Below are 14,757 nucleotides of genomic sequence, written 5' to 3'. Positions count from 1 at the left end.
AAATGCTAGCCTGGTCAGTGATGCCCACAGCCAGTGAATGAATGAAAAAGCATGAAACAATACACCTTTGGAGGTCTAATAAGGGAAGGGTATACACAATGAATGGTAAGTCCCAAGGGAGTACTGAGGAACAAAGAGACCTTGGTGTACAAGTCCTAGGCCCTGGAAGGTGTCAGCACATGCAGACAGGATGGCAGAAGTGCCATTGGGATGTTTACCTTCATTAGCCAAAAAGAAATTTTGCTTGTTTTAGAAAGTTGTAACATTTATCAGGCCACAGATGGAATACTTTGTGCAGCTCTGGACACCACTCTATCAGAAGGATATAATGCACCAGAGATGCTACAGAGGAGATTCACCAGGGTGTTGCCTGGGATGGGATGGAAAGTCTCAGTTATGAAAAGAGACTGGAGCAGAGGAGGCCAAAGGGATCTGTTTGAGGTATACAAAACAGCAGTACAGACAGTAGGTCGTGAGAAACTTTTTCCCCTTGGCAGGAATGTCTAAGACCAGAGGGCAAAAGTTTAAAAGGTGACAAGTATCAGGTTTATGGGTGACTTGAGGAAACGTTTTTTCATCTAGAACGTCGCAAAAATATCAAAACATACCACTCGAGGGGATGGTGGAGGCAGATACTCTCAGCATTCAAGCAGCATTTGGACAAGTACTTGAAATGCCAAGGTCTGGCAGGCCATGGACCATGTGCAAGTGAGTGGGACAAGAGTAGTTCAGGTGTTTGTTGGTCAGCATAGAAACAGGCCCTTCTGCCCAATATATCTATGTTGTATTACCAAACCTAATAACAGTGTTAGCAACGATGACAAAATCTTTACGTAAAGTTGAAAAGAAAGTCAAAACTTAACATATATTAAAAACAGATAGCCAGCACTGATTTCAAAAGGGAAAGTCATGCTTGAACCTTTTAAAGTCTTTCAAAACAAAGGGTAGACAAATGTAATGCAAGCTTAACACACTTGGATTTTCCAAAGTCTTTGATAAAGGGATCAGTGAATTTAATGCTCAGGTCAAAGTATGTGGAGTCAGCAACAACAGTACCTAACTTGGTACAGAAGAGAATCGAAGTTAAAAATGTATTCACTCTGACAGCTAGAAGATAGAAGGGTGTGATTCCAAAATAATCATAGAACTGGGACCACAGCCATTCACATTTTACAATCAATAATTTTGGCTCAGGAATTACAGTTTCAAAATGTATGGACCAAACTGGGAAATGAAGGCACTGCTAAAGAAATCTGCAACACTGTATAAATTGAAACAAAAGCAGAAATTAAAAAGAGAAACACTATCAGAACCTCAAGCACAGTAGTTTGTTTCTGGAGAGATAGCTTGAAAAACAGAACCTAAAAAGAGGAGTCACTGGATTTGAAACGTTAACTCTGCTTTCTTCCCACAGATGCAGTCCGTCCTGCTGAATTTCTCCAGCAATTCCTGTTTCTTTCTCAGACTTGTGGTATTTTGCAGTTCTTTAATATCATTTTACATGTAAAGCTGAACTAATGAATTGTAGAATGGGCACATAATTGAAGAGGAATTTCAATACATTCGGGTGTGCATTCGTCAGGGTGAAGTGGTATTGCTTTTTGCTTCATTAATAAGAGTCTAAATAGGTTACAGCAGCAAAAGGATCTAAACATACAGATTGACAAATTAGTAAGGTAGACAGACAGGAGGCTGGAAGAACACAGCAAGCCAGAGGAAAGGCGATGTCAACATTTCGGGTCTTACCCTTCTTCAGGGCTGGATATGGGGTGGGTGGGTCAGCAGAATGGTGGCGATAGATGGGCGCTGGTAGTAGGCACAACCTGGTTAGTTGATGAACCTCATTGCTGGAAGGGAGGGTCAGTAGGTGGAAATGAAAGGAGGAGATGGGGCTGCAAAGGGAGACAGGGGATGGGTGGGAAGGTGATTTGAAATTGATGAACTCAAATGTTGAGTTCTCCAAGCTGTAGTGGTGGCCAGGCAGACGATAAAAGGTTCTTCAACTCCCCCTCCCATTCCTTAGACAACATGTCCATCCTGGGCCTCTTGCAGTGCCATAATGATGCCACCCGAAGGTTGCAAGAACAGCAACTCATATTCCGCTTGGGAATCCTGCAGCACAATGGTATCAATGTGGATTTCACAAGCTTCAAAATCTCCCCCTCCCCCACTGCATCCCAAAACCAGCCCAGCTCATCCCCACCTCCCTAACATGTTCTTCCTCTCACCTATCCCCACCTCAAGCCACACCTCCATTTCCCACCTACAAACCTCATCCCGCCTCCTTGACCTGTCTGTCCTCCCCGGACTGACCTAACCCCTCCCAGCTTCCCCACCTATCTTCTCCAACTATCTTTGGTCCGCCTCCCCCCCCCTCCCTATTGTTGTCAGAACCCTCTCCCCATCCCCCTCTCTGAAGAAGGGCCTAGGCCTGAAATGTCAGCTTTTGTGCTCCTGAGATGCTGCTTGGCCTACTGTGCTTCACACTATTATCTTCTTCCTCAAATTTGTGTTGTGAATTGTTGTGACACTGGAGGCGGCACAGGATGGACATGTCAGAGGTGGAGTGTGAGGGGAGTGGGAGAGAGTCGAAATGGGTCGCGACTAGGAAGTTAGGTTGGCCATTATGGGCCAGGCGAAGATACTCAGCTAAATCCATTCTGTGTCTGGTTTCACTGGCATAAAGACAACAATCAGGAGCACCAGATGCAGTCGACGCAGATGAAGTTCTGTCTCACCTGAAAGGTCTGTTCAGGGCCCTGGACGTGAGGGAGGTGGGTGTGTTGGCGGGCAGGTGTTGCAGCTTTTACGGTTAAGAGATGAAATGTAGAATAGGTGACTATTATGCCAAGCATCTTCACCTGGTCCAAATTTGGTCAACTTAACCACCTGGTCACCATCCATTTCAATTACCTACCCCGCCAAACAACTCCCCCTCTGATAATGGGAACTGCAGATGCTGGAGAATCCAAGATAATAAAATGTGAGGCTGGATGAACACAGCAGGCCCAGCAGCATCTCAGGAGCACAAAAGCTGGCGTTTCGGGCCTAGACCCTTCATCAGAGAGGGGGATGGGGTGAGGGTTCTAGAATAAATAGGGAGAGAGGGGGAGGCGGACCGAAGATGGAGAGAAAAGAAGATAGGTGGAGAGGAGAGTATAGGTGGGGAGGTAGGGAGGGGATAGGTCAGTCCAGGGAAGACGGAAAAGGTCAAGGAGGTGGGATGAGGTTAGTAGGTAGGAGATGGAGGTGCGGCTTGGGGTGTGAGAGGGAAGGGATGGGTGAGAGGAAGGGATGGGTGAGAGGAAGGGATGGGTGAGAGGAAGGGATGGGTGAGAGGAAGGGATGGGTGAGAGGAAGGGATGGGTGAGAGGAAGGGATGGGTGAGAGGAAGGGATGGGTGAGAGGAAGGGATGGGTGAGAGGAAGGGATGGGTGAGAGGAAGGGATGGGTGAGAGGAAGGGATGGGTGAGAGGAAGGGATGGGTGAGAGGAAGGGATGGGTGAGAGGAAGGGATGGGTGAGAGGAAGGGATGGGTGAGAGGAAGGGATGGGTGAGAGGAAGGGATGGGTGAGAGGAAGGGATGGGTGAGAGGAAGGGATGGGTGAGAGGAAGGGATGGGTGAGAGGAAGGGATGGGTGAGAGGAAGGGATGGGTGAGAGGAAGGGATGGGTGAGAGGAAGGGATGGGTGAGAGGAAGGGATGGGTGAGAGGAAGGGATGGGTGAGAGGAAGGGATGGGTGAGAGGAAGGGATGGGTGAGAGGAAGGGATGGGTGAGAGGAAGGGATGGGTGAGAGGAAGGGATGGGTGAGAGGAAGGGATGGGTGAGAGGAAGGGATGGGTGAGAGGAAGGGATGGGTGAGAGGAAGGGATGGGTGAGAGGAAGGGATGGGTGAGAGGAAGGGATGGGTGAGAGGAAGGGATGGGTGAGAGGAAGGGATGGGTGAGAGGAAGGGATGGGTGAGAGGAAGGGATGGGTGAGAGGAAGGGATGGGTGAGAGGAAGGGATGGGTGAGAGGAAGGGATGGGTGAGAGGAAGGGATGGGTGAGAGGAAGGGATGGGTGAGAGGAAGGGATGGGTGAGAGGAAGGGATGGGTGAGAGGAAGGGATGGGTGAGAGGAAGGGATGGGTGAGAGGAAGGGATGGGTGAGAGGAAGGGATGGGTGAGAGGAAGGGATGGGTGAGAGGAAGGGATGGGTGAGAGGAAGGGATGGGTGAGAGGAAGGGATGGGTGAGAGGAAGGGATGGGTGAGAGGAAGGGATGGGTGAGAGGAAGGGATGGGTGAGAGGAAGGGATGGGTGAGAGGAAGGGATGGGTGAGAGGAAGGGATGGGTGAGAGGAAGGGATGGGTGAGAGGAAGGGATGGGTGAGAGGAAGGGATGGGTGAGAGGAAGGGATGGGTGAGAGGAAGGGATGGGTGAGAGGAAGGGATGGGTGAGAGGAAGGGATGGGTGAGAGGAAGGGATGGGTGAGAGGAAGGGATGGGTGAGAGGAAGGGATGGGTGAGAGGAAGGGATGGGTGAGAGGAAGGGATGGGTGAGAGGAAGGGATGGGTGAGAGGAAGGGATGGGTGAGAGGAAGGGATGGGTGAGAGGAAGGGATGGGTGAGAGGAAGGGATGGGTGAGAGGAAGGGATGGGTGAGAGGAAGGGATGGGTGAGAGGAAGGGATGGGTGAGAGGAAGGGATGGGTGAGAGGAAGGGATGGGTGAGAGGAAGGGATGGGTGAGAGGAAGGGATGGGTGAGAGGAAGGGATGGGTGAGAGGAAGGGATGGGTGAGAGGAAGGGATGGGTGAGAGGAAGGGATGGGTGAGAGGAAGGGATGGGTGAGAGGAAGGGATGGGTGAGAGGAAGGGATGGGTGAGAGGAAGGGATGGGTGAGAGGAAGGGATGGGTGAGAGGAAGGGATGGGTGAGAGGAAGGGATGGGTGAGAGGAAGGGATGGGTGAGAGGAAGGGATGGGTGAGAGGAAGGGATGGGTGAGAGGAAGGGATGGGTGAGAGGAAGGGATGGGTGAGAGGAAGGGATGGGTGAGAGGAAGGGATGGGTGAGAGGAAGGGATGGGTGAGAGGAAGGGATGGGTGAGAGGAAGGGATGGGTGAGAGGAAGGGATGGGTGAGAGGAAGGGATGGGTGAGAGGAAGGGATGGGTGAGAGGAAGGGATGGGTGAGAGGAAGGGATGGGTGAGAGGAAGGGATGGGTGAGAGGAAGGGATGGGTGAGAGGAAGGGATGGGTGAGAGGAAGGGATGGGTGAGAGGAAGGGATGGGTGAGAGGAAGGGATGGGTGAGAGGAAGGGATGGGTGAGAGGAAGGGATGGGTGAGAGGAAGGGATGGGTGAGAGGAAGGGATGGGTGAGAGGAAGGGATGGGTGAGAGGAAGGGATGGGTGAGAGGAAGGGATGGGTGAGAGGAAGGGATGGGTGAGAGGAAGGGATGGGTGAGAGGAAGGGATGGGTGAGAGGAAGGGATGGGTGAGAGGAAGGGATGGGTGAGAGGAAGGGATGGGTGAGAGGAAGGGATGGGTGAGAGGAAGGGATGGGTGAGAGGAAGGGATGGGTGAGAGGAAGGGATGGGTGAGAGGAAGGGATGGGTGAGAGGAAGGGATGGGTGAGAGGAAGGGATGGGTGAGAGGAAGGGATGGGTGAGAGGAAGGGATGGGTGAGAGGAAGGGATGGGTGAGAGGAAGGGATGGGTGAGAGGAAGGGATGGGTGAGAGGAAGGGATGGGTGAGAGGAAGGGATGGGTGAGAGGAAGGGATGGGTGAGAGGAAGGGATGGGTGAGAGGAAGGGATGGGTGAGAGGAAGGGATGGGTGAGAGGAAGGGATGGGTGAGAGGAAGGGATGGGTGAGAGGAAGGGATGGGTGAGAGGAAGGGATGGGTGAGAGGAAGGGATGGGTGAGAGGAAGGGATGGGTGAGAGGAAGGGATGGGTGAGAGGAAGGGATGGGTGAGAGGAAGGGATGGGTGAGAGGAAGGGATGGGTGAGAGGAAGGGATGGGTGAGAGGAAGGGATGGGTGAGAGGAAGGGATGGGTGAGAGGAAGGGATGGGTGAGAGGAAGGGATGGGTGAGAGGAAGGGATGGGTGAGAGGAAGGGATGGGTGAGAGGAAGGGATGGGTGAGAGGAAGGGATGGGTGAGAGGAAGGGATGGGTGAGAGGAAGGGATGGGTGAGAGGAAGGGATGGGTGAGAGGAAGGGATGGGTGAGAGGAAGGGATGGGTGAGAGGAAGGGATGGGTGAGAGGAAGGGATGGGTGAGAGGAAGGGATGGGTGAGAGGAAGGGATGGGTGAGAGGAAGGGATGGGTGAGAGGAAGGGATGGGTGAGAGGAAGGGATGGGTGAGAGGAAGGGATGGGTGAGAGGAAGGGATGGGTGAGAGGAAGGGATGGGTGAGAGGAAGGGATGGGTGAGAGGAAGGGATGGGTGAGAGGAAGGGATGGGTGAGAGGAAGGGATGGGTGAGGGTGAGAGGAAGGGATGGGTGAGAGGAAGGGATGGGTGAGAGGAAGGGATGGGTGAGAGGAAGGGATGGGTGAGAGGAAGGGATGGGTGAGAGGAAGGGATGGGTGAGAGGAAGGGATGGGTGAGAGGAAGGGATGGGTGAGAGGAAGGGATGGGTGAGAGGAAGGGATGGGTGAGAGGAAGGGATGGGTGAGAGGAAGGGATGGGTGAGAGGAAGGGATGGGTGAGAGGAAGGGATGGGTGAGAGGAAGGGATGGGTGAGAGGAAGGGATGGGTGAGAGGAAGGGATGGGTGAGAGGAAGGGATGGGTGAGAGGAAGGGATGGGTGAGAGGAAGGGATGGGTGAGAGGAAGGGATGGGTGAGAGGAAGGGATGGGTGAGAGGAAGGGATGGGTGAGAGGAAGGGATGGGTGAGAGGAAGGGATGGGTGAGAGGAAGGGATGGGTGAGAGGAAGGGATGGGTGAGAGGAAGGGATGGGTGAGAGGAAGGGATGGGTGAGAGGAAGGGATGGGTGAGAGGAAGGGATGGGTGAGAGGAAGGGATGGGTGAGAGGAAGGGATGGGTGAGAGGAAGGGATGGGTGAGAGGAAGGGATGGGTGAGAGGAAGGGATGGGTGAGAGGAAGGGATGGGTGAGAGGAAGGGATGGGTGAGAGGAAGGGATGGGTGAGAGGAAGGGATGGGTGAGAGGAAGGGATGGGTGAGAGGAAGGGATGGGTGAGAGGAAGGGATGGGTGAGAGGAAGGGATGGGTGAGAGGAAGGGATGGGTGAGAGGAAGGGATGGGTGAGAGGAAGGGATGGGTGAGAGGAAGGGATGGGTGAGAGGAAGGGATGGGTGAGAGGAAGGGATGGGTGAGAGGAAGGGATGGGTGAGAGGAAGGGATGGGTGAGAGGAAGGGATGGGTGAGAGGAAGGGATGGGTGAGAGGAAGGGATGGGTGAGAGGAAGGGATGGGTGAGAGGAAGGGATGGGTGAGAGGAAGGGATGGGTGAGAGGAAGGGATGGGTGAGAGGAAGGGATGGGTGAGAGGAAGGGATGGGTGAGAGGAAGGGATGGGTGAGAGGAAGGGATGGGTGAGAGGAAGGGATGGGTGAGAGGAAGGGATGGGTGAGAGGAAGGGATGGGTGAGAGGAAGGGATGGGTGAGAGGAAGGGATGGGTGAGAGGAAGGGATGGGTGAGAGGAAGGGATGGGTGAGAGGAAGGGATGGGTGAGAGGAAGGGATGGGTGAGAGGAAGGGATGGGTGAGAGGAAGGGATGGGTGAGAGGAAGGGATGGGTGAGAGGAAGGGATGGGTGAGAGGAAGGGATGGGTGAGAGGAAGGGATGGGTGAGAGGAAGGGATGGGTGAGAGGAAGGGATGGGTGAGAGGAAGGGATGGGTGAGAGGAAGGGATGGGTGAGAGGAAGGGATGGGTGAGAGGAAGGGATGGGTGAGAGGAAGGGATGGGTGAGAGGAAGGGATGGGTGAGAGGAAGGGATGGGTGAGAGGAAGGGATGGGTGAGAGGAAGGGATGGGTGAGAGGAAGGGATGGGTGAGAGGAAGGGATGGGTGAGAGGAAGGGATGGGTGAGAGGAAGGGATGGGTGAGAGGAAGGGATGGGTGAGAGGAAGGGATGGGTGAGAGGAAGGGATGGGTGAGAGGAAGGGATGGGTGAGAGGAAGGGATGGGTGAGAGGAAGGGATGGGTGAGAGGAAGGGATGGGTGAGAGGAAGGGATGGGTGAGAGGAAGGGATGGGTGAGAGGAAGGGATGGGTGAGAGGAAGGGATGGGTGAGAGGAAGGGATGGGTGAGAGGAAGGGATGGGTGAGAGGAAGGGATGGGTGAGAGGAAGGGATGGGTGAGAGGAAGGGATGGGTGAGAGGAAGGGATGGGTGAGAGGAAGGGATGGGTGAGAGGAAGGGATGGGTGAGAGGAAGGGATGGGTGAGAGGAAGGGATGGGTGAGAGGAAGGGATGGGTGAGAGGAAGGGATGGGTGAGAGGAAGGGATGGGTGAGAGGAAGGGATGGGTGAGAGGAAGGGATGGGTGAGAGGAAGGGATGGGTGAGAGGAAGGGATGGGTGAGAGGAAGGGATGGGTGAGAGGAAGGGATGGGTGAGAGGAAGGACAGGTTAGGGAGGCAGAGACAGGTTGTCCCAGACGTCCAAGTTCTTCAAGGACCGCAACTTTCCCCCCACAGTGGTCGAGAACGCCCTCGACCGCGTCTCCCGCAACACATCCCTCACACCCCGCCCCCGCCACAACCGCCCAAAGAGGATCCCCCCGGTTCTCACACACCACCCCACCAACCTCCGGATACAACGCATCATCCTCCGACACTTCCGCCATCTGCAATCCGACCCCACCACCCAAGACATTTTTCCATCCCCACCCCTGTCTGCTTTCCGGAGAGACCACTCTCTCCGTGACTCCCTTGTTCGCTCCACACTGCCCTCCAACCCCACCACACTCGGCACCTTCCCCTGCAACCGCAGGAAATGCTACACTTGTCCCCACACCTCCTCCCTCACCCCTATCCCAGGCCCCAAGATGACTTTCCACATTAAGCAGAGGTTCACCTGCACATCTGCTAATGTGGTATACTGCATCCACTGTACCCGGTGTGGCTTCCTCTACATTGGGGAAACAAGCAGAGGCTTGGGGACCGCTTTGCAGAACACCTCCGCTCGGTTCGCAATAAACAACTGCATCTCCCAGTCGCAAACCATTTCCATTCCCCCTCCCATTCTTTAGATGACATGTCCATCATGGGCCTCCTGCAGGGCCACAATGATGCCACCCGAAGGTTGCAGGAACAGCAACTCATATTCCGTTTGGGAACCCTGAAGCCCAATGGTATCAATGTGGACTTCACCAGCTTCAAAATCTCCCCTTCCCCCACTGCATCCCACAACCAGCCCAGTTCGTCCCCTCCCCCCACTGCACCACACAACCAGCCCAGCTCTTCTCCTCCACCCACTGCATCCCAAAACCAGTCCAACCTGTCTCTGCCTCCCTAACCTGTTCTTCCTCTCATTCATCCCTTCCTCCCACCCCAAGCCGCACCCCCATCTCCTACCTACTAACCTCATCCCACCTCCTTGACCTGTCCATCTTCCCTGGACTAACCTATCCCCTCCCTACCTCCCCACCTATACTCTCTCCACCTACCTTCTTTTCTCTCCATCTTCGGTCCGCCTCCCCCTCTCTCCCTATTTATTCCAGAACCCTCACCCCATCCCCCTCTCTGAAGAAGGGTCTAGGCCCGAAACGTCAGCTTTTGTGCTCCTGAGATGCTGCTTGGCCTGCTGTGTTCATCCAGCCTCACATTTTATTATGTTGAACTCCCCCTCTGATATATCTGTCCTTGGCCACCTCCAGCCTAGCAGTGACTCAGAACGCAAATTTGAGGAACAACGCCTTATCTTACGCCTGGGCACAGAGCAGGCTGGAGGACTCAACATTTGAGTTCACCAACTTCAAAACAACCTTCCCACCCAACCTGTGTCTCCCTTTCCAGTTCCACCTCTTCCGTTCCATTCCAACTACCAACCCTTCCTTGCAGCTACCAAATGGACCATCCCTCCCATCACCCAACCAAGACAGACCTATCAGTGTCTACCCATCACTACAATTCTGCTACCACCCCTACCCCCTCACCCCCAAATCCAGTCCTGAAGAAGGGTAATACCCAAAACGTTGGCCTGTACTTTCCTCCAGACGCTCCCCAGCCTGTGTTCTTCCAGCCTCCTGTTTGTCTACTTTGCATTTCAGCGCCTACACAGTCTTTTTTGTCTCTGAACAAATTAGTAAAACTAGTAATACGATGCTATAAATAAAGGAACTCAAGCACGGTAGTTATTTATAGACGGATAGCTTGAAAGCAAAACAGAAGAGATTTGTCAACCTGTTATGGAATCTACTAGACAACATTTAAGGTTGATCTGAGTAGATGTACAGGATAGGTTTCCACATGTGGGAGATTCCATGGACTACATCTTATAAAATAAGAAAATTGCTAATAAAAAGATAACCAGAAGGAGCCTATCAAAGGTGACCAAAACATGGAATGTATTGCCACAGCCAAATATTTTTAAGGGTAGCAAAGGGAGAAGAGTAATAAGATGGATATATCAGTGGAACAGGAGTGGAGAGCAGTTTGTGCAGAGGGTAAACAACCAGGCTGCTTTGGTGCTACAAACTCCACATAAGCAATTTTATGAAACCAAAATAAGAAAACACCTAAATAATAATCTGACAATGAACTAAGATACGCACCACTAGTTTTAATGGGCTTGCACTTTTGCCCAACATCACACATTTTATTCAATAATGATACTAAAGGCAACATGAGAACTATCCTCAAATTGAAAACAATCAAATCAATTAATTGAAATGGATTTCCCATTTCTATAAAAAGCTGTGGCAAAGTAATTTTAAAAAAAGTGACAATGGGCTGCGACAGCACATTACCTAGCAATCACCTTTGAAATAGCACTGGAGCAAATAAAAGACATAGTTGCCTTTCCAATCACGGAAAAGCATACAAGAGGGGAACAGAGTGCAAACAGGGCAGAAAATAACTGGAAGGGTGTTTTTTTTTGGGGGGGGGGTGGCAGGGAAAGAGGCAGGCAAAAAAAAATGAGAACGTATTACAGTCCCTTGAGTTTATGTTTGTAAAATTCATTAAACCTGAACACTATGACATTGAAATGTCACAAATTTCAGAAAGATGCTGAAACTATTCATCAAGATTTTCAGAATGTGGAAAAGGTGAAGTCATGTTACCAATTTCCAGAAATCCTCTAATGGAAAATTAGGAAGTGTGCTTTTGGTTCTTATTCATGTCATTCTAAGCTGCTAAATGGATTTTCTATTCACTTGAAAGAAGTTAACAGCCCAGCTAACTGGTTGGTGCATGGAATGCACTGCCAACCATGGTAGTAGAGTCAGGTACATTAGGGACATTTAAGCGACTCTTGGATAGGCACATGGATGGCAGTAAAATGAAGGTATGCAGGTTAGTGTGACCTTGGAGAAGAATAATAGGTCTCCACAACATTGTGAGCTGAAGGGCCTACACTGTGATGTGCAGTACCGTTGTATGTGCTAAGTTTTTATTATGCTTACTAAGCTTTAAATGAAATGCTGCTGCTAAAATAAATTAATGCAATCATATTAAAATAATTCATATTAGAAAACTGTAATCAGTCAATGCACCTACAAAATGGATATTTTCTGGAGAGTTTGGCAGAAGGTTTGAGAGGATTATTCTAACCAGGATAAAAACCAGCTCACCATTCATGAAACACGTACTATAAGAACCTGCACGCACAGCAAGGTTGAAAGACACCACACAATTCAGCGTAGAATGAATTCCAGGTTTGCAGGGTGCAGCACAACTTTGTTTCATAGCATAACTGCAAAACGTTTAATATACTCAAATTTCAAGAAAATTAAAGTGAACCTCTGGTGCTCTGTATGCAATACACTGAAGAATCCAGTCTATGGCAGGAGAATATAGCGTAAGGTAGACAGGGATTTCTACCCGCTGCACAGCAAGCTGGTTCTGAACTGTTTCACCATGAATCTGTATTGAATAGAATAATAGTTACCAATGAATTGTAATGTTTGGCTTTGTTAATTAAAACTAGAGTACATCTGAACTGTGTACCAATTCACCCATATTTTTCTAAAAGACCCACGTATTCATATCAGAAAGAATGCAACAAGCAACAATTCTTCAAAGATGGCCCCTTACAAAGGAGAAGATACAGTAAAGACAGACCGTCCACATTGAATGTTCCAGCTCACAGATAAAAACAGGTATCTGGACTTGTGGGGCTGCAGTACTCGATGCCAATACCAGCAATCAGTTCAACATGAACTCTAATACCACCCACAGACGACCAGACTTTATAAATCCCAATGAAACTGCAGTTTACACCACTGATAACAGTACTGCAAAGTTCTGTAATTGACAGTGCAATTGGAAGGTGACAGAAAAAAGATAAATTAAACTTTTTTCTCGGGTAGGTTTAGAGAGATCACCAGTGATTGGATCTTGAGGAGTTCAGCTAAGGATCGGGAACTGCAGCTTTGTTTCAAAGATACATAGTGAATTGTGAAGCACACAGATAATTACCAAAAGGGCAAATCAAGCAAGCAAGTAAGCAGACTGACAGTAACCCTTATATGGTATAGAGATGCCAATTCAGGACCCAAAACATCAGCTTTCCTGCTCCTCTGATGCAGCCTGGCCTGTGTTCCTCCAGCTCCACACCCTCTTATCCCTTATATAGTGTAAATGCCTGACAAATCTGCTGGAACTCTGACGAGATAACAAGCAAGTTAGACAAAGAAAAAGCAGTCATCATGATCTACTTAGAATTCCAGAAGGCCTTTGACAAGGTGCCAAACAGGAGGCTGCCAAGTAAGTTAAGAGCCACAGTGTTATTGGCAAGTTACTGGCATAGGTAAGGATAGGCTGACCAGCCGAAGGCAGAAAATAGGAATAAAGGGGTCTTCTTCAGTGCTGTGACCATCGCTATTTGTTATACTTTCATAAACTGGACGAAGGAACTGAGGGCACTATTGTGAAGTTTGTAGATGACAGATATAGGTGTTGGGGAAATAGCATTGAGGAAGCAGGGACATTCCTCTCAACTAGGCTGAGAATGAGGTGCTAAAGGTGCTACAGGTTCACAGTTTTGAAAATGTTTCAGCATTGTAACTGATAGAAATGTTCTCAGACAATAGACTCAAGGGATAGGGGTCAAACTTTGGTGAATACAGTGGAGGCATGGATCACCCAAAACTTAAGAATGTCACAATAAACTCAAGGGGTTGAATGACATAATCTGTTTTTATGTATTGTTGCCGGTTCTAGAATCAGTAGAAGGAAGTCCACCTCCTTAAGCTTGTCTCTTTAGATTCTCAATCTTGACCAGTTCCAACAGTACTTTTCAATAAAATTATACAAAATTTATGAAAACATCACAGTATTTTGCAACTCCACTAACTGTAAAAGAACAGACTATATTGGACACCAAAATTAAATCAGGAAGATTTGCTACCACCAAGTGGCTAGTAAGTACAGCTGTGTGCTCCATTCCACAATGTAGCTATCAGGAAATCTCTTTGCAATCCTCAGCTAAGGTTGCTTCTGAAGTGCCACCTGCACTGTGGCTGCAGTGTAGAGCTTAACAAAGCTGATGTAGAATATGTTTAAAACAGTCAAAAATAACTAGCAATTTCACTTCTGTCAAAATCAGGACAAATCTATATATGAGGAACAAGTAAGATCAAATTACAAATCTAGCACATTGTGAAGGATATTAAGGTTAGCTGGTCTCTTTGGGTTTTAAACTGTACTCAACATCCCACAGCAATAGAGTGTCATTTCTTTTAAAGGCATTATCAAACCAATTTCTAGTCAGAAAATACACACATAGATCTCCTGAGACTTGGCACAGAATATCAAAGCCTCAGGGAAGAGGGGCAAGAGGATAATTGGAACCGTCTACACTAACATAACATATTATTTCACATTATAGCTTCCTGTGCTCAATCATATAACAAAAACAGCATTAAAATATTTTATCCTAATTGGACTGGCCTGCAAAAAAACTGCAGCATTGCCACTAGGAGAACTCAAGGAGCACAATTACAGAGACACAGGGGGACAGAGTTAGCTTTCAATCTAATGACAGACACGGAAAAAATACATCAACAGAAGTATGCAGACACAAAGTTTTTAACACATGACTAGTTAAGTTACTGTGCCAAGTTGTACACTTCATTTGAGTGGCTGCAATGGGAAAGGTTTAACTTTAGGTTTTGATTAGCACAGTCACTAAGAATGTAAACTAGGTTATTCTGTGAAATGGTTCATTCTGACTGAAATACCTATGATTGAAACTTCTTGCCAGCATCAGAGATTTGTGGTTGTAATGTAATTTGTACAGAGCTCAGGGGAAGTGCAAAAATAGAATAATTTCCTAAACTGATTTCATACTTGTTTAAAAGTGGAGAGGAAATCAAAAAAATTCTTATTCAAGTTGTCTTTCAAATGTGGTGCCACTTCCATTCCAACCTGTTGGAAAAAAGAAAAAATGACAACATGCAATTTATGAAAAAGATGAAGCATGTCTCAATTAACTAAAAAATGCCAGGTGACAAAATCTGAGAGGTTGAAAAGAATGTTGTAACTTACCTTGCAAAGATATGCTCTAGCATAGACAGCAACCAATGGATCACCAATCCCTCTTATCATACAGGTCAACCGAGGGAGAGTCTCCGAGATCCCACTTTTT

General features: G+C 49.2%; 1 protein-coding gene across 6 annotated transcripts in view; it reads right to left on the bottom strand.

Moving 5' to 3' along the window:
* Positions 1-14,757, bottom strand: part of vps35l (VPS35 endosomal protein sorting factor like) — a 117,395-nt gene that overhangs the window by 65,669 nt on the left and 36,969 nt on the right. For all 6 annotated transcript variants that reach the window (XR_009447156.1, XR_009447155.1, XR_009447157.1 and 3 more), the window contains exons 12-14: positions 14,658-14,751; positions 14,460-14,537; positions 11,910-12,032 (exon numbers count right to left, since the gene is read on the bottom strand). Coding sequence is in view for 3 of the 6 variants with exons in the window: in XM_059654211.1 (XP_059510194.1) it covers positions 11,910-12,032; positions 14,460-14,537; positions 14,658-14,751 (295 nt within the window). In the remaining 3 variants the exon portion in view is untranslated. The remainder of the gene's footprint in view (positions 1-11,909; positions 12,033-14,459; positions 14,538-14,657; positions 14,752-14,757) is intronic.

The sequence above is a fragment of the Stegostoma tigrinum genome, chromosome 23 (assembly GCF_030684315.1).
Source record: "Stegostoma tigrinum isolate sSteTig4 chromosome 23, sSteTig4.hap1, whole genome shotgun sequence".
Classification (NCBI taxonomy): domain Eukaryota; kingdom Metazoa; phylum Chordata; class Chondrichthyes; order Orectolobiformes; family Stegostomatidae; genus Stegostoma; species Stegostoma tigrinum.
Note: the sequence above shows the minus strand (reverse complement) of the source record. Positions and strands in the feature narration are given on the sequence as shown.